This window comes from Coenobita brevimanus, chromosome 110, assembly GCF_032717465.1.
Source record: "Coenobita brevimanus isolate Jiangsu-jjx chromosome 110, ASM3271746v2, whole genome shotgun sequence".
Lineage (NCBI taxonomy): Eukaryota > Metazoa > Arthropoda > Malacostraca > Decapoda > Coenobitidae > Coenobita > Coenobita brevimanus.
The window spans coordinates 36,847,296-36,866,929 of NC_137063.1; the positions used below are offsets into that span (position 1 = coordinate 36,847,296).

General features: G+C 43.5%; 1 protein-coding gene across 1 annotated transcript in view; it reads right to left on the bottom strand.

Moving 5' to 3' along the window:
- Positions 1 to 539: 539 nt before the first annotated feature.
- Positions 540 to 19,634, bottom strand: part of LOC145417345 (transmembrane protein 47) — a 248,152-nt gene continuing 229,057 nt past the window's right edge. The window contains exons 3-7 of the mRNA XM_080286023.1: positions 8,238 to 8,424; positions 5,834 to 5,983; positions 4,420 to 4,482; positions 3,149 to 3,305; positions 540 to 802 (exon numbers count right to left, since the gene is read on the bottom strand). Coding sequence (XP_080142149.1) covers positions 796 to 802; positions 3,149 to 3,305; positions 4,420 to 4,482; positions 5,834 to 5,983; positions 8,238 to 8,424 — 564 coding nt within the window. The 3' untranslated portion in view covers positions 540 to 795. The remainder of the gene's footprint in view (positions 803 to 3,148; positions 3,306 to 4,419; positions 4,483 to 5,833; positions 5,984 to 8,237; positions 8,425 to 19,634) is intronic.

Sequence of the window (19,634 nt, forward strand, 5' to 3'; positions counted from 1 at the left end):
GCTGTTTATTTTGCATGATACCTACATACTCTCTTATTTATTACTCATGTCTTTTCATTACCTACAGAGATTAAATACATAACACAGCAGACAATACTGAGGTATGTAGAAGTAAACTGGTAAGGCAAAGGTGCTCCAGAGCCTCCTTAGCTGACAAGAATATGGCCCCACTACACACAGGAGGGTTCTGTGCCATTCAGGGGTTCAGAAATCATGACTGGACAGGTTTCCTTGTTATGGGTAAAATTCTAGAGATCGAAAAATGGACACTCTTTCCAGGACTGAGAGCCTCCCATGACATTGCTTCAAATACTCGTACCATAATCTTCAGCATTTCTGGCTCTACTTCTTGTCCTAAACTCCTGTTTAGGAACTGGAAATGCATAACTGAAATATTCACATATAATTTCTTTATCACACAAGTGTGAAGTCAGTGAATTTTAAGAAGCTGCAACATAGGCTGCTTCTTTGACAGATACAGTAGCTATTATGAATTTCCTATATAGTCAGAAAATACAGTATTCTATAGTACACAAGGTTTTGCATTCTACATTAGCCAATCAAATTTGTCAACAGCTGACTTGTCAATATGACAATTTTTCTATCACTGGTTGTAAGAAACACAGCCATGAAACAGTTATCAGTCATCGCGTACAGACCCTAAAGGATGTTATGTTTCATTAATATTCATTTGGAAAGCCTGCTGCTCTTCACATGCTGAAGCAGTTGCCTGGGTGCTGTGTTGATGTGGGGATGGAGTTGTTCTGTGCTGCCCAACCACAAACTTGCATCAGTTTATGCCCTGCAAAGGCAATACTACATTACACTGCGAAAAGAAACAAAATGCAAATACTGATACAGTTTTTGCAATAATAAACAGTAGAATTTTGATTATCCACAAACAATCAGCCATGGCTCAGTGGGTTAGAGCACTCCACTCTGACTAAAGGGTTGAAGGTTCGAGTCCACCCAAGGGGTCATTGGTAGACGTCAGAAAGGGCAGCCAGTCACAAAATGCTACACGCTCCAAACCAAAGTCCCCTACCCAGGGGCAGTGCCATAGCCCTTATTGAAACAAGGGAATATGGCATATTTAAAAAAAATAAATAAATAAAAATAAAAAAAAAAATCTCTGGCTTTTTAGGCTGTTTTAATTCAATGGCCTAAAAAGATCTACTACACTTGTATTACAGACGAGCTTCAAAACATAATGAAGCTAAAGAGAATGAAGCAAGTGGGGGGGGGGGGAATATGCAAAAATCATACAGTATACCCTGCAATTTAAGAATGAATGAATAACAGGGATAAGGATATGCTTAATTCTGAACCATAGTAATATACTGTACATATTAACAAATTTTAGTGGATCTGCAAGATTTTGATTGTGAGGTGGGAAATGAATGCAATGTCTCTTTACCTCCCATGTAAATGTACTAGGTAAGCATTAAGTAAGAATGCTAGTCTACTTACTTCTATGAACGTCTATCTGCCTATCCTCTTACAACTCTCTTCTCATACATCCTACCAACTCTTCCATTCTCTCTGCCTATCTTGAATCATTCTCACTTGTCTTCTCTAAACACAGCTTTTTATTTTTCACCTATTTCTCCCTATCTGCCTACCTGCCTGAGGTTTGCTTCATCTATCCAAATTTAATAATAAACTTTAGCACACATCTTTCTTGATCCATCCTCTTACAAGTCTCTTCTACTCTCCCATCTCCTGTGCTTGCCTTCAAGCAGTTTCTTCTACTCAGCTCTCTGCTGTGGCCACCTTCTACTCAGCTCTCTGCTGTGTCCACTTTCAATTACTCTCTTTTATTCTCCTCACCTTGAATCATTCTCTGCATGGATGATGGTGTGCTCCTTATAGAAAGCTTCCTCCTCTTTCTGGTACCACAGCAGCAGAACCAGTGCCTCTATAAGAGCCTACTTTCATATAATCATGTACTTCTCTGTCTGCCCATCCTCTTACAGATCATCCATTCATCTTACCTGTTTTCTCATCTACTTTTCCATCCTTGAATCATTCTTCCATATTTTCTTCTCACAATACCTGTATTATCATCTTTCACCCATCTCTTCCATTCTATCTATATTTTCCATATATCTCAATCTATTTGATGGATTTTATATACCCATCCACTTATAACTTCCACTGCCATACTTAAAAAAATCTATCTTTTCTTCCCACAAAATGATCAACTTTCACCCATCCCTCCTAATTTACATACAATTTTCATCTATCTCAATCTATCTAATGCATTTCTTTATATAGCCATCCACTTATAACTTCCCTCTAATCCATTCTGTCAATGCTTCCATCTCCTCTGCCAACCTTGAACTGTTTTATGCATGGATGATGGTGCATCCCTTTTAAAGAATCTCCTCCACTTCCTTGTCACATATCATCACCACCACTACTGCCCCTAGCCACATCTATTTTTATATATTTACAAACTTCTTTATTGGCTCATCTTCTTACAACTTTTTATCCTCCATTCAACCTATTCTCTCAACATCTACTCTGCTGTAATTCAGAATAATTCTTCTGTCTTTTTTCCCACAAGCTATTCAACTGTTTTTTTTAATTCATTCTTATCTACTTATAATCTTTCACCCATTCGTTTTTATCGAACATTCTTCAATCTTCACTCCCAGGGACTTTTCATTTTTTTTTTATTTTTTTATAAATAACAGAACAGAGGAAGGAAAAACAAATGAGTAAAAAAAAATAATCCATACGCCAGATTATTGGTGTCCTCTGTTCATATAATATCTGTAACAGTTAGACTTGAACAGTTGTGGGTTGAAATTTGGAGGAAAACAACTCTGGGGAAGCGAGTTCCAGAGAGATGCAGTTCGGGGAATGAAAGAATTCTGATAGGCAGAAGTTCTGCAATATGGCCGAGTGACATTCCAGTCATGAGCGCTACCAGATGCCCGTGTAGCACGAGGGAAGGCATGGAAAGGTGGCACCATGGACGCAACTTCGTCTGGGCATTTGCCAAAAAAATATCTGTAAAATAATGCAAGGGAGGCAACATTCATGTTTTACTTACCCTTCCTTATCTATCATCTATCCTATGCTTCTTTATTTACTTATATTCTTAAAACCCTTTTCTCATCCAGCCTGCTACTCAGTCTACCTTGAATCATTCTCTGCATGGATGATGGTGCGTTCCTTATACAGAATTTCCTCTTCTTCCTGGTCACACAGCAGCAGAACCACTGCCCCAAACAGGAAGATGGCCGAGCCCCATCCAACACCATACGCCCACCCAAATTCCCACAGTGTTCGGTTGCCTGCAGAAAGGGAAGAGGATAAAATACTTGTGGCTTCAACAGTCAGTTTGTTTTTACCTGACAGGACAGGGTCACTCCCACAACCTGAACAGTAATACATGATTGCTATGAAACTTGATGAACATTAGCTGTGGGGTAAGAATGAGTCTCTATGGTTACTAGTGAAACCTGACAACACCTGGAAATCGAATAACTTGAAAAGGGTCCGGAATGTTTGTCACATGAGTAAAAAAACTATAGTTATTCTATACACCATATATATTTCTAATACACAAGTGGCCCTTAAAGAGTTTTTGTACAAATTCATTCCATTGCTCCATCAACTGTGTCACTGGAATTCCAACTCTGTTCTTACACAATGCTAGGGACTGTAATGATGTATGTAGTCCTAAATCTTAAGGTCAATATGTGCTATAGTTTAGGTGCTACAGATATTTACCATTACAGTCCCATGATACCAAAAAAACTGACAGTGTCATTATATTGGAAACTGACTTCAGAGTTATGAGATGAAAGAGGGTATGTTATTGTATGATACGGTAAATTAGATGCCTCCATTTGACTTACAAAGGAACAGCTGACCAAAATTCATGCCAAAACAAAGCAAAGAAACAATGATTTAATGCTCAACATCCGAGGTGTAAGTAGCAGTCGGACATTAGGCATCTGGAATGTAACTCACAGTTCTCAGTTAAGTTACTTAGTAAAATGACATGAAAATCCTCATGAGTAGCTTATATGTGGGTGGCTTGAAACTGTAACTCCTTACTCTTAATTGCTGTGCTCCTAAATGATACTAAAGAACTTAATGATATACTTTTTAATGGCAGGTTATTTCTATACTGTAACATGACTAAAGCAACCATGTTACCTGAGGGCAAGCACTTGAAATAAATGTTAACAGGACCCCTAAAGTTTGAAAAGTCCCTCCTAAGCAGGATAAAAGCAACTAGAGGTAGTAAGATTAAAAATAAGGGACATCACTGCACTGAAAAGGGTACAGCCTCAAATATGTTTCAAATATAGATGAACTGTTAAACCTAGCTCCCAAACACAGTATAAAGAGCCACAACATAGGATGCACTGACAATGTGCTACATTTACATACTCTTACCAAGCTCCAGCTCCTGTGCAAAGAAGACTGGGTAGAGGATGAGAGCAACCAGGATGGCGATCACTGAAAAACAAGGAACTTTATTGGCAAATTTAAAACATTAATCCTATATTGGCCTCTACATCCTTATATATTATTACCTAGGATAACATCTAATATCAGCAGTGTTCCCTTCCACATGTTAAAAAAGTCTATAATAAGCCTTAAATTTCATCAGCTTAATCATTTATAACCCAAAGAAACCTGGAGAAAGATACTGTACTAAAGTTAGGGCTGATTGTTGATTTCACAGTTTAGTTTTGTTCTGTTTGGCTCGGTCTGTGTGTAAAATTGATTAAGTTCAAGAATTAATAGCTTCAAAACAAGCATTTTTAAAACTTTAAATCCATTATCATATGCTAGTACTGTAATTAGATTGTATTTCATAAAGGAATACTGCAGGCTACTATCAGAGAAGAAGCTCTCATACATTTTCACAGTTAACTGTTCTATTCTCCATATTCCTTGGCATGATCTTATTCCCAGGGTACTGCAAAACTGTAACCTCTTAAAACTCACTGGTGTTCACTCCCTGCACTATATGTTACCTTTCTTCATAAATTTCTATCCTAGATCTTTCCACCTCACTCAATGATTTCCTCACATCTCTGAAAATAATGGCTACATCTTAACAGTAAATACCATAATCTCCTCAAATTATGCTCTTAGATGAGGCTACAGTACTACAAATTCTCTTGGGTAATGTATTTATAGTGCTTAGGTGATCACAAATTTCAAGGGACACTAATACATTTAGATAAATTTTAGCTAATTTTTGGCAAAAACTGTTTCATTTAATTTCCTGTAAAGATGTAAATGCAGAATACTGGGAAAAGGAGATGGTGCATGCTATAGCTCATTTCTGATTGTCAATGATATGAGATAATTAAGATGATTTCCCTCCATCTGATACTGTAGTTCATGAGAAGTTTGGTGCCAGAAAAGAGATTAGTGTAAAATTTGAAACAATATATCCATAATCCAACTATTTTTTGCCCCACCAGGAGCATAGGGTCCTGAAGGTAGGCTACTCAATTGCAAAATCTGAGGCAAAGGCAACCAGCCTCACAGACTCCTAAGTGGCATTATGCGAGCAATAAACCCCATCTATCCCTCAGATGGAGTTTTAGGGGTCCCATCCAGTCAAAGCACCTTAACCCACTAGACCACCTGCTATCACATGGTTATGTGGCGATAATTCAGCTTAGTAAATGGTTTCCTGGGTTACAGGCAATAGAGAAAGGGTCTCTAGGACAGATGGATGTCAAGGTTCTGAAGGACATGGCTTTCACTGTTGGGTCATACTGGATGGGTTTGGCCCGATTTTCCATTTGTTGAAAAGGCTTAGGCAAACAATAATAGGGTGAACACTTACATGCAAGCGTCATGATCCAGACAGCAGCACGGAAGTAGCGTGGCTTGACATTGGGGTCCTTGTGCCGCAGACCCAGGGCAGTAATTACCGTGGCTATGAAGTCCAGCACGAAGCAGATGATGCACAGGGCTGCACTTGCCGTGATGTAGGCTGCAGTAAGGAAGATGTAAAAGAAATGTGGCTTAGAGTCAGTGTTACATACCGGTCCCTAATTATACCGTTGGGTGAACTAAAAGGGGGAAACAAACCACACCCACAGCCTGGCTGGTTCAAGAATCAACCTCAAGTTCTTCAAGTTGTGACCTGGGTGTTCTAACCAATGCACCACAGACTCCAGTAAAAGCAGCAGCAGCAGTAGTAGAGTAATAGTAGTAGTTGTAGTAGTAGTAGTTGTAGTAGTAGTAGTTGTAGTAGTAGTAGTTGTAGTAGTAGCAGTAGTAGTAGTAGTAGTGGTTGTATTGTAGTTGTTGCTGTAGCCCCTATTTCATCTAAAATGTGAACCCAGTGGACTGAAGGCTTAAGTTTCCTTTCTCCTGTGGTCCACCGTTGTCCTTTTGGGGGGACAGGGATGTAGATGGGGGGTGCTTGTGTAAACAGACGGTTGAATCGCCCATTTATATCAGTGCCACCATGTGGAGGCTTTCCTCTCCAGCACCACCACAAACTCATGAAAATAATAATAATAATAATGAATAATAATAATAATTAAAATTAATTGAGGAAGGAGCGGGTGACAAACACTATCCCACTTTCAGACAGCGCAAACTCATTTACTCGCACCCATTTGTTGTGACCGTAGGACCATCGCAAAAATTATCTTGTGATTAATGTTATCTCTCATTATAGCTGAGGGGGGAAGGCAGGGGGTCGGTCGGTCTCTCTCTCTCTCTCTCTCTCTCTCTCTCCTGCTCATTTGAGGACTGGAGGAGCTCAGAGATTTTCCAAAACAACCTTGTGTATGAGGTGAATGAAAAGAGATATAATGGAGGACAATGAAGGATAACTCTCTCTCTCTCTCTCTCTCTCTCTCTAACTGACTGAACCAAGTGATCTGCAGAACTAGCATGAAAGAGAGGTGGAAACAGATACAAGGAAGAATACAGAAGGATAACAAGTATTTTAAAGCCGACTGATCATGAAGACGAGTGAGAGAGAGAGAGAGAGAAAGAAAGAGAGAGAGAGAGTCTGCATAATAATTAAATTTCCTTCACTCTTGTTAAAAATAATACAGCTACTGAATCCTAAATAGGATACAAAAATTCAGTAGAAAATTACTCCCAGTTTTTCAACTAGAAATTCTCTCTCTTCATCTCCCCTCTTCTCTCTCTCTCTCTCTCTCTCTAAACTAAGTCTATCTGCTCTCATCTGCCCCGCTCCACTCACAGAACTCTCACCCCACCCACATCCAGCCTCACCCCACCCTGCCTCAGCCCGTCCTGCCTCACTCCGCCCTGCTTCGACCACCCTGTCACCTGACCCTTCCTCAACCTGCCTACTTCTCCCTCCATGCCTCACCTCACCACACCCTGCCTCACCCCATCCTGCTTCATCCCGCCCTACCTCACCCCGCCCTGCTCCTACAGTTTATTGATCCGCCTTATTAGCCTCCCCTCCACCTGGCTATGCCCCCCTTCCACTCCCTCCACCCCCTCCCCCTCTCATTCCACCGGAGAGAGGGGGAGGGAGAGGGAAGGAAAGAAGGTATGGGAAAGCATGAGTGAAAGCAGTGGAATATAGAAAGGGAGGGGAGATTGGGTAGAGGGAAGGAGGGGTGGATACAGAGGGGGGGGGGAGGACCTGAGGAAAATGGAGGGAGAGAAGGGGAAAAAGAAGGAAGGAAGGAACTGGGGATGATGAAGGGATGGGGAGTGGGAGAGGAAAAGAAAAGAAAAGAGAAGGGTGTAAAGATAGGGAAGAGGGAGGAATATGGTGGGCAAGGAAAGGAAGGGAAGGAATGAGGAAGGAGAATGGGGAATGGAGTGGGAAGGAGGAGGGAGGGAAAGGTGAAGGATATGGAGGTATAGGAGGGGGGAGGGGGAAATCTTCAAGAATAAGAGAGGGAGGAGGAAGGGAAGGTGAGGGGTAACAGAGGAGGAGGGAAACACAAAACAGCTGATTCAAACACGTGGGGGTGTATGTAAACAAACACAAAACAGCTGTCAGACACGCGGCGACTTAAGACCATAAACAAGCACAATTCAGCTGCTTCACACTAACCAGTCTTGTCTTGCCCCATTAATAGCATAAAAGACCTTGGCTAGGCTGTTTAGTCCACACATTAAAGGCAAATGAACTCACCAGATCTAATTCAGCATCTCAAACAATTTCTTATAACCTCAAAGCATCCCTAAAAATTTCTTTACCCCAACACACACACACACACACACACACACACCGTACTCACTTTCATCTCTGGCGGGGTAGCATCCAGGGCCGTCTGTGATCCTAAAGGGCAAGGGCGTGGGTGCCGAGGCGTCAATGCAGTGTTCAAACAATCCCTGACGCCACCCCACCGCCAGCAGCCAGTCAGAGGACGCAAGGGCCAGCACCATCAGGAACCCCGTGATGACCCCACATATCAGCGCGATCACCTGGGGGAGACACGGAAGGAGGTGGTTAGATTTATTTAGGTTAGGTTAGGTTAGGTGAGATTTGATTTGGTTAGGTTAGGTGAGATTTGATTTGGTTAGGTTAGGTGAGATTTGGTTAAGTTAGGTTTGGTGAGATTTAGTTGGCCTAGGTTAGGTTAGGAAGGTCGAGATCTGATTAAGTTTGGTTAAGTTAGGTTAGGTGATGCTAAGTTTGGTTAGGAAAGGTTAGGTGAGGTGAGATTTTACTGAGTTTGGTTGAGTTAGGTTAGGTGATACTCGATTTAGTTTAGGTTTGGTTGGGTGAGGTTTAGTTGGGTAAAGTTAGGCTATAAGGTTGGGCGGGGTAGAAAAGGTGGTTATGGTGATCAAAAGTGTTGTGTGGATAAATACGAAATACATATATCTGCAAAACCTTCTGCTCTCTGACGAAAAACGCCGCTAAAAATCTAGCCTCTGTACGTAAGAAAAAGGCTGGAAACAAAAAAGGTTCTCTCCCGCCTACCATCCCCTCTTGTATATCATCCAGTAAGAAGAAAAAAATAAATAAATAAAATGCGCCAAGGAGCATGGCAATTTTATCTGAATGAAAACACAGGCAATAATCTAATTTATTCCATATCTAACGCATAGTTCTGAAAAAAATAACTAAATTTCAAAGTATTTAAAATATGACCTTTGTATGCAGCCATTTTCAGCATCACTTTGCCTAGGACCATAATCTGAGCGGCACAGAAAGACTTCGTAGCACCTGTCCCTCAGCGATTTATTTGCACTATTATACCTTAGGATTCTCTCGTATGTTATTTATATCATTGTTTTAATATGGACATAGTGTGCAAAAATAACAAACAAGAGAATACTGGGCTGTAATGTGTAGGATAAGTCGCTAATGAAGAGGTGCCACGAAATATCAAACGCCTCTGAAATAAAACTCCGTTATGTCATTCTGATAAAGTTTACACAAGAGGAACTTACCACGTTGATGGAGTTGTACATCATGTGCACCATACATCGCCGTAAGGTGCACATGGTTCCGGGTGATGTGTGTACGCTAGGGGAGGTTCAAGGATACACACACATACACACACACACGTACAGACAAATGAATCTTTGGGTAATCGTGCAGTTCTCTCTCTTTTTTTTTTTTTTTGTTCACATTTCAAGTTCAATGAGAAACTACTATATGTTTCCACCGTCTTAAGTACTTTTTTCCATTATTACGCTCTGGAATGTCCACAAAGAAGTGTGAGTAAAAGACACATAAACATATAACAAATACCCATCATCTTCATCTGTGTTTTCCTCCTCCTCCTCCTCCTCCTCCTCCTCCTTCTCTTCCTCTTCCTCCTACTCCTCTTTCTCCCCTTCCTCCTCCTCCTAACCTCATCATCATCACCATCAGCATTCTCTCTCTCTCTCTCTCTCTCTCTCTCTCTCTCTCTCTCTCTCACACACACACACACACACACACACACACACACACACACACACACACACAAACATTCATTCACTCACATAAAACCACACATACATACATACAACCGTACGTACTACATATATACATACATACAATACATACATACATGTACACTCAAATTCACACGCTCACAAACACACAAATGAACAAAAACAATTTGATTAAATTTTTCCAATAAAAGTCTGAAAACTATCTCTCTCTCTCTCTCTCTCTCTCTCTCTCTCTCTCTCTCTCTCTCTCAAACCACACCCTCGCCCTCGGTATTCCAGTCACTAAATTGCCAAAACTCAGTACAGAAAAAATAAAAATCTGGCACGCTACTGGACAGATTCCCTGAGCTTTGGCCACCGACATGGGCGATACGAACACTACTACTACTACTACTACTACTGACTACCAGACTACAAGCTAATGAAGACTATAACCCCGCCACACTGAGAACTATTATTTTTATCTCCCCCTAGGAAGTCTCTTTGTATTTAAAAAAAAAAAAATGCGTTTCGAATTAACAAAAATAAAAATGACCTCGGTGCTGAAGAGGTCAGGGTCAAGTGATGCGTAACTGACATCAGGTCGGGGATTAAACAGAAAATAGGCCAGAGGTCATGTGAAGTTCAGGTCAGGGTGAAGGTTATTTAAAGGTCAGACCGGAAGGAAGGAAATGCCAGGTAAAGCTGCAGTTACATTAGGGTCGGGTTGGACTGGGTCAAGTTTGATTGCGTTAGGTCAAGTTAGGTTTAGTTTGATTGAGTTAAATTAGATTATGATATGGTGTGGTTAGGCTAGATTATATTAAGTTAGGTTCGGGTAAAATGAATTGGTTGATGAAATTAATGTAAAGCTGGGTCAAAAAGGACATAAGGAAAAGCCAGGTGTGGTTGGGGTCACGTGGGATCAAGTTAGGTTACGTCAGGTCAGATGAGGGAGAGAGTCAAGGGGGGGGCAGGTTACGGTGGGGTCATGTGGGATCAAGTGAGGTCAAAGAGTGAGCCAAGGATGTAAGAACCGCACTAGAGGAATACAAAGGAATACAAAGACAAACACATAGGAAAGACTTACTTATCCATTAGAGACTATTTGTTTTAGAGAGGGTAATACTCTCAACTACCGAAATCTTCCTGTGTTAAAGACAAGGATAGCTAAGTAGGAAGACTCCCCATCGTGAAGTTAGGGTGAGGAACGTTGAGAGAGAGAGAGAGAGAAGGGGGGGAGGGGCAGCACCAGACACCCTAGATATTGCCTCCCTCGGTTTACGACCTCAATAATTCCCTCCCCCCCCTCCCACTCCACTCCCCTTTCCCCTCTTTTCCCCTCTCACCCCTGGTACATCCCCTCCAGTCCCGTCTTATCTGCTTTCCTCTCTTCTCTCCATCTTCCTCTTCCTTCACCTCCTCTCCCCTCCTGTCTCTCGCTCCCCCTCCCTCCCCTCCACTCCTTCCTTCTCTCCCCTTCCCTCCTGTCTTCCTTCTTCTTCATACCAGTGTCTCCTTCCTCCCTTTCATACCTCCCCTCCTCTCCTCTCTCTTCTTATACTTTCACCCTTTCCAGTATCTCCCTGTCTTCCTTCTCCTCTTTCTCCTTCTTCCCTCCCCTTCACAACTGACTTTTCTCCCCTCTACCCTTCTTCCACTCCTACCCTCCCACTTCCATCTCCCCACTGCCTTTCTCTCACCCCCTCCCTCTTCCACCTCTTTCCCTTTCGTCTGCAGCCTCTTTCATCCTTCCTTCCTCCCCTCTTCCTTCATTTCTTACATTCCCTCCCCTCCCCTCCCTTCCCCTCACTTGCATATTTCCCGCCAACTTGAAGGTGGGGGGATGCAGTATACTCGTATAAACTGATAAGGACTGCGGCTGAATAATAATAAATACTACTACTACTACTACTAGTACTACCACCACCACTACTACTACTACAGCTACTACTACTACTACTACTACCACTACTACCACCACCACTACTACTACTACCACCACCACTACTACTACTACTACTACTACATGACATCAGTATTGTCTAAGAGCCCTCCTTTTTCTCAGATCACCAATAAACCCTCTGACCACAATAACCTCCCTAAGCTCACACCCTTATTTCATTTCCCCTTAGCAGTTCTAGTCTCAAGCATCTCCTCTCGTCTCACTAAGCTCCTTGTCTCACTGGCATTCTAGGTGGCAGAGGAGACTTCTTAACGCCTATTCCTGTGCGATTTACTTTTCATATTACTCAAGCACTCTACAGTATGCCATTTATTTCGCTTTAATATCGAAATAGTTTGCTTTAACATGAAATTACTCAAGTGTAAAATGCAGAATAAATCGCCAAGGAAGAGGTGTAAGGGGATCTGCAAGAGCTATTTAGCATGAGATGAGATTAGGGGGCAGTTTGGGAAGTGAGCCTGGTTAATGGGGGGTGATTAGCAGCGATATGTGGCCCTAATGGCTCTCTCTCTCTCTCTCTCTCTCTCTCTCTCTCTCTCCCTCTCTCTCTCTCGGGTGAATTGAGTTTGATTTCGTGAGGATCCGTGAGGGTTATTGGGAGAGAAAGAGAGAGAGAGAGAGAGAGAGAGAGTGTGTGTGTGTGTGTGTGTGTGTGTGTGTGTGTGTGTGTGTGTGTGTGTGTGTGTGTGTGTGTGTGTGTGTGTGTGATATAAAAACATAAATGAGAGCAAGAAACAGTAAAAGAATGAAAGAGAGAGAGAAAATGAGAGATATTTTTAAAGCAAGACCCGCTCTTTCACACAACCATTGCGATTCAGATTCCTTTCCTGCTCCGAGCAATAATATTTTAAGATAGCTCACGACCCAAGAAGTGAGCGAGTGAGAGAGTGTGTGAATGAAAGCGACAGGAAGTGAAAATGCTTTGAATGATGCGATGATAAATATGAAAGTATTAAAATGAGGAAATGAGTGAGAGTGTGAGTGAGTGAGTGAGTGAGAGGAAAAGGGAATGAGACTGAGTAAAACAGAAAGTGGAAGAGTGAATAAGATGAATATAAATGCATGAATGTATGAAATTACTTATGAGTGAGAGTGAGTTAGAGTGAGTTACATTACTGGTGTGTGTGTGTGTGTGTGTGTGTGTGTGTGTGTGTGTGTGTGTGTGTGTGTGTGTGTGTGTGTGTGTGTGTGTGTGTGTGAGCGCGCGCGCCTTGATTTAACATGAGAGGAAGTTGGAATGAAACTTCTTTGAAGGTGAGCCATTGAGACTGTGTGTGTGTGTGTGTGTGTGTGTGTGTGTGTGTGTGTGTGTGTGTGTGTGTGTGTGTGTGTGTGTGTGTGTGTGTGTGTGTGTGTGTGTGTGTGTGTGTGTGTGAGTGAGTGAGTGAGTGAGTGAGTGAGTGAGTGAGTGAGTGAGTGGGAATGAGAGCAAATGTGAGTGAGGGTAAGAGCAACGTGAAAACAAAGGTGAGAGTGAAAATAAAGGTGAGGGCTGGGGTGAGAGTTGCATGACATTACGAGAGAGAGAGAGAGAGAGAGACTGAACACTTTCTGGCGAGTTCTTTCCTAAATCAAATCAAATAATCTGGAAACACGTAATTGTATGGAAAAAATAATAAGAGACTGTTTCCTATTCTAACCTAATTCATCACTGGCCAACCCATCCCTGTTCAACCAAGCTCACCCCACCTTGTCTGAGTTCAACCTAGCCTAACCTACCACCACAATCCAACCATTCAATCCTACCCATCCCTGTTCAACCTAACCTGACCCACTCCTGTTCAACCTAATCCAACCAAACCCACCAAACTTCAACCAACCCAACCCAGCTTAACCCAACACAGCTGTAAGGGGATTGAGACTGACACGCTCAACTGCTAAGATACTTTAAACACAGCTGGAGAAAATCACGTAATCCCGGTCCACTTTCGAAGACTGAGTTGGGAAATGGGATGGAGGACTGAAGACACTTGGTATCGTATGCTTGTTGGCTTCGGTGGATTTCTAGTATATCTTCTTTCTAGGACCTCTTCTTTCTAGCACCCCTTCTTTCCAGCACCTCCTCTTTTTAGCACCCTTTTTTTCTAGCATATCTTTCTAGCACCTCCTCCTTTCCAGTTTATTTCCGTGTGTAGCTGGTTAATATTCTCACCTGTGTTTTTTATGAATATGAGTCGTTGTACAAGAGACGGACCTAGATAACAAGTGAATAAATACGATAAATGTGAAAATATTTAAAACTAAGGCCTTACAGTGGAAGGGTGAGATGGAAGAGGGTATGGTGCAAGGTGACCTGCAGTGGAGGGAGAAAGTGGAAGGGTAAAGTGCAAGGATGAGGTGGAAATGATTATGGTGGAGGTTGACTTGAAGTGGAAAGGTACAGCAGAAGTGTAAAGATGAAGGATGAAGCGGAAGATGGTATGTATGATGGCGAGTGGTTGGGAGTTGAAGAGTAAAGTGGAAGGTTTACTAAAGTGGACGGGCTAGGTGGAAGAGGGTTTGGTGGAAGGTGGAGGAGTGGTGTGTTGTTTTAGGACGAGGAAGAGGGGAGGTATTTTTGTCGCGGTCACTTCAGAGGAAACAGTGAGGGACAGACACAAATGGAGGAAAAACTGGATAGACTAAAAAGACAGATATATGGATAAACAGGGTAACAAATACATAAATAAATAAATAAATAAATAATAAATAAATAAATAAATATGTATAGACAGATCACCTAAAAGCAGACAAAATACAAAAAGAAGAATGATGCCATCGCAAAACAGTCGCCAATGCTTCCCCAATTCCTTAAAGCACAAACTGTCCTATCCCTTGAAGTTTTCTTTTTATTTTTATTTTTATTTAGATTCTTTATTTACCATTCAGTACAGACCCCAACACTCTAGGGAACGCTGTCAGTGAAGGCCAAGACGCAAGAAAGATACGTGTGGGCAAAGGGATCACCGATGCATACTCGTACATGCTGAAGAAGTTATCGTGATTTTTCTTTATTATTATTATTATTATTATATCATTATTAATATTATTATTAGCCCCAACGTTTGTCAGTGAAGGCCAAGAAGCAAGATGGCTACATGAAAGTACAAATTGACACATACACAGGGCGAAAATAATTATAATGACTACAATTACAAGCACAGCAAGGAAACACGTCACTGCAAGAGATAAATAAAAAAAAAAAAGCAAAAAGAACAAGCAAGACTTTCCCCAGTTTTCATGGCCTCTTCCTCCCCACACCCCCTCGCCGCCACTGTAACTTGTCTGCGGGTGGCAAGAATGGAGCAGTGAGTTAGGACGGGCGCTCCAAAAGTTAGGGGGCCCGGACCTGCCAAGTTAGGGCCGTGAAGGGCTAAGGAGAGAAGTTAGGGAGGTGGAGGAAGGCTGGAAAGGTGTGGAGAGAGGTGTGGGGAAGTTAGGGAGAGGAAGGAAGAGAGTAAAAGTTATGGAGGTGGATTTTATGGACAGACGTTAGGGAGGTGGGGAGAAGTTAGGAAGGAGAGTAGGGAAGGAAAGTATGGGAAGTGGATGGGAAGGGGAGAGAAGTTAGGAATATGAAAGAGGGAGGGTGGTGACAGGAGTTAATGGGAGGGAAGTTAGGGAGGTGGAGGGAGGTAGTTATTCTAGTCACGATTCAAGTCTCTTGTTTTGAAGGTCCGATCACGGCTTGGTATGAACTGCCTTCCTACCATACCTGCCTACCACTGCTAACATTGCCTCGCTTTTTCTCACTGCAACTCCCTTCTGTCTCAACTTTCTAACTTTGCCTTACTCCTACCTACCCATACTCGCCCTTGCCTAACCCTGCCTTACTCCTGACGAACCCTACTCTACCCTGCCTAACTCTGCCCAATCCTGCCTAACTGTGAATCAACCTGCTTAATCCTATCTCACCCCTGCCACACCCTGCATCACTTTGCCTCTCGTCCTTCTCTACTCCTAATCCTAACACTTCAGGCTTCTTCACTCTATCTAACTTCTGTCTCGCTTCTTTCTTTCGCTTTCTCGCATCTACTTTCTTTCATCTGCCCTACTCTGCCTCTCTCAACCTATCTCTGCCTCACCCTGTTTCAGCGTTACCTCAGTCTACCTCACTCATCCTCACCCCTGTTGATCTCTATCTTTTTGTCTGATTCCTCTTCTCTCTTTCTCTCCATCCCTTCCTCCTTCTCATCGTGCTCTCTCTCTCTCTCTCTCTCTCTCTCTGCTTCCTTCCCGCCTCCCTGACTCCACCTTGCCCCCATGCATACACAATCCCTCTATGTTCCTCTCTCATCTCTGTCTCCCTTCCCTCTCTCCAGGCTTGATTCCCTCTCTCCCTCCCTCCCTTCCTTCCTCTCTCTTCTCATTTCCCTCCTTCCTTCAATACTCTCTCCTTCGCTCTCTCCCTCTCTCCCTCCCTTCTCTCTATGTTTGCCTCCATCTTTCCTTCCTTCCTCTCTTCATTCCCTTTCTTCCACCTCCCAACTTCCTTCCTCTGTCTGTTTCCCCCGCCTCTCTCTCTCTCTCTCTCTCTCTCTCTCTCTCTCTCTCTCTCTCTCTCTCTCTCTCTCTCTCTCTCTCCTTTTGAGTGGACGTCTGCCTTCCGCAGTCTAAGTTTCACCCCTAAACTCTCTCTCTCTCTCTCTCTCTCATTCTCTCTCTACTTCAACTAATGTTCTTGACATTATTATTTTTATCATTATTATTATTATTATTATTATTATTATTGCGAGAGAAAGAGAGAGAGAGAGAGAGAGAGAGAGAGAGAGAGAGAGAGAGAGAGAGAGAGAGAGAGAGAGAGAGAGAGAGAGAAATGTGGATAGCCGTACACAAAGGAATGGGAGGGAAAAGCGTGAAAGGGGACCAAGGAGGATGAGCGAAATGGGACGAGAAGGAATACAAAGGAAACCAAACAGCAACAGACCTTATGGTCCTCTCGAGCCTGCTTGTTACAGAATGGACTATGACTACGAAATTTAATTGTACATGCTGAAGGATAAGAACAGTAAGGCAAAAAGGTTCTCCCTGCCTCCAAACCCTCCAGTTAAAACTGGCAGGAAAAAGTGAGAAAAACCACCATGCAGCGTGGAAAAACTGACATGGAAATTTCATAGGAAAGACTGAACCTTTATCTGTAACTTATACATCTATCTATCTGTTGATCTCAACACTGACGTTATATAATGTACAGTATATAAATACATACATACGTTTACGTACATAAATATAGATAGACAGAGAGAGAGAGAGAGAGAGAGAGAGAGAGAGAGAGACGAAGAAGAAGAAAGAAAGATGAAGACGGCGTGTGAGAATGAAGAAAGGAGGAAGGGAGGGAAGGAGGGAGGTAGGGAGAGGTAGAGAGGGAGGGAGGGAGGGCAAATGCTCCGTCTATTGAGGGTGGAGGAATGCGGAGGTCAAGGGACAGGGAGGTATTGCAAGACGGTGAGGGGGAGGGGGAGGGGCAGCGAGAGAAAGGAAAAGAGGAGCCGGGAGAAGGGGATGAAGAGGGCAAGGGGAGGGGAGGGGAAGAGGAGGTATGAAGGGGGAGGAAGAGGGAGAAGTAAGTGATAAAAGGAGGAGAGGGAGATGGAAGAAAGAGGAAGGAACATGAAAGAAAGGAATTGAAGAAAGGAATGAGTAAAGAAGGACGGTTGGGGAAGGAAGGAAGCAAGGACGGAAGGAAGGTATGGGAGCGGAAGAAAGGGAGGAATGGGAAGGAAAAAAAAGATAGAAGGGATTGAGGCAAGAAAAGGGGAAGGAGAGAGAGGAAAGGACCGAGGTGAGAGACTGGAGCGAAAGGAAACTGGGGAGAGGGTAGGGATTGAGGTGAGAGACTGGGAGAGAGAGAGAGGGAGAGAAAAGGAGAGGGAGGTGAGAGGGAAGGGGAGAGGAAATGGAAAAGGAGAGGGGAGGGGGTAAATGAAAACGGGGGAAAGAGAGGGAAAAAGAGAAAGGGAAAAGAAGGGGCCTGAGTAAAAGGGGGAGACGAAAAGCAAAAAAGAATAACGAGGAGCTAAAGGGATAAATCGTACCTCAAATGGTCTTACGGTTCATTTGGAGGAGGTAAATGATGTTACTGGATACCTATTGATACTCTGGTAATGATGAAAAATTACAGCAAACATGAAGGTTCTCCCAAATCATCTCTCCCACCTCATGTGTGGACACGGAAAAGGAAGTACACCTAGCCCGGGGGAATAAGGCTGGGTTAGGAAATTTTGCAGGAAAGGAGAAAACATTTAAATTATCACTAAATCCATGACCCAACAAAACTTAGTCTAAACACGCCTTGAAGGTCTCATTGAGGAAATGTCAACTACCTCTGCTGGTAACAAATTGCAAATATAAGAGAGAGAGAGAGAGTAGCGATGTGGGTGGTAGCAGTGCAGTGATGCGGGTGATCGTAGGATTAGCACAGTGGGTGATGAGTGAGAGAGGTCTAGTGGGTGTGGTTGACGGGATGGGTGGAATGGGTGGGGGAGTTGAAAGGGTGGAAGGGTGGGGTGGATGGAATGGAATGTGTGGGGTGGAGTGGGTGGGGTTGGTGACTGAGCGGGGTGGGTAGGGGGTTGGAGGGTAGGTGGGATAGGCGAAGTGGGATCAATGTGAGGTATGGGTGGGTGGGAGGAGTAAAGTGGCCGGTGGAGTGGGGAAAGTAGAGTGGGCGGAGTGGGCGAGGTGTTGTGAGCCGGGTGGGCGGAATGGGTGGGGTGAAGTGGGTAGAGTGGGTGGGGTGCAGTGAGAGGAGTGGGTGGAATGTGCCGTGTGGAGGGGAGTGGGCGGGATAGAATGGGTGGAGTGGGCGGGGTAGCACGCAAGGGGTCACGAGGTAGGGGTCAAAAAGGAGAGTTCGTGGGAAGAGTTGCACAGGACCCTTCCTCACACGCACCTCTCTCTCTCTCTCTCTCTCTCTCTCTCTCTCTCTCTCTCTCTCTCTCTCTTACCTCATCCCAACTTACACCTTTCCTTAATTCTGCCTCACGCACTTTCTCTCCCTCCCACTTCCCCACTTCCTTCTTTCTCCCTCCCTCCCTATCCCCTCTCTCTCTCTCTCTCTCTTTTTCCCTCTCTCTCTCTCTCTCTCTCTCTCTCTCTCTCTCTCTCTCTCTCTCTCTCCCCCTCCCTCTCATAACACATGTGTCGGTGTAGACACAACTCGGGGAATTATTTACCAAAACATTTATTATTTTTCCTTTTCTTTTTTTTTCTCCCTCACTTTTTCCTCCTCGCTAACTCACATACCCGGATACACACTTGTTTTCCCCCCTTCTCTCTCTCTCTCTCTCTCTCTCTCACCCTAGAACACGGTACACACAACTCTCACATGTGTTGCGTGGAAGGGAGACGGGAGGGGAGAGAAGGTGAGAGGGGAGGGAAGGAGAGGGGAAAGGAGAGGAGAAGACAGAAGGAAGTGGTGTGGAGGAGGAAGACGAGGAAAAGAAGAATCAAGAGGAGGAGGAGGAGGAGGAGGAAAGAGACGGAAGAAGAGGAGAAAGACAAGAGCATTTGAATAAAGTGAGAAATGAGAAAGGAAGAAAAGAGGAAAGTGTGCTACGGATACACAGACCACACAGACCTTCCGGCACTGTGAGGCAGCCAGACGATAATATTAAGGGAGAATTTTACATTGCTTCCAAATGTAAAAGAAAAGAATAACACAGCAGGTTTCAGCCACATCTCCCCTCCCCCCTTCCCCCCAACATCTCCTCCACCCCTTCCAACTCACCCTCTACCCTCCCCGGCCATTAACAGTACAGGAAAATTCACCCCCACCTCTCCACCCCCACATACCCACACAGTCACACCTCCAACCTCC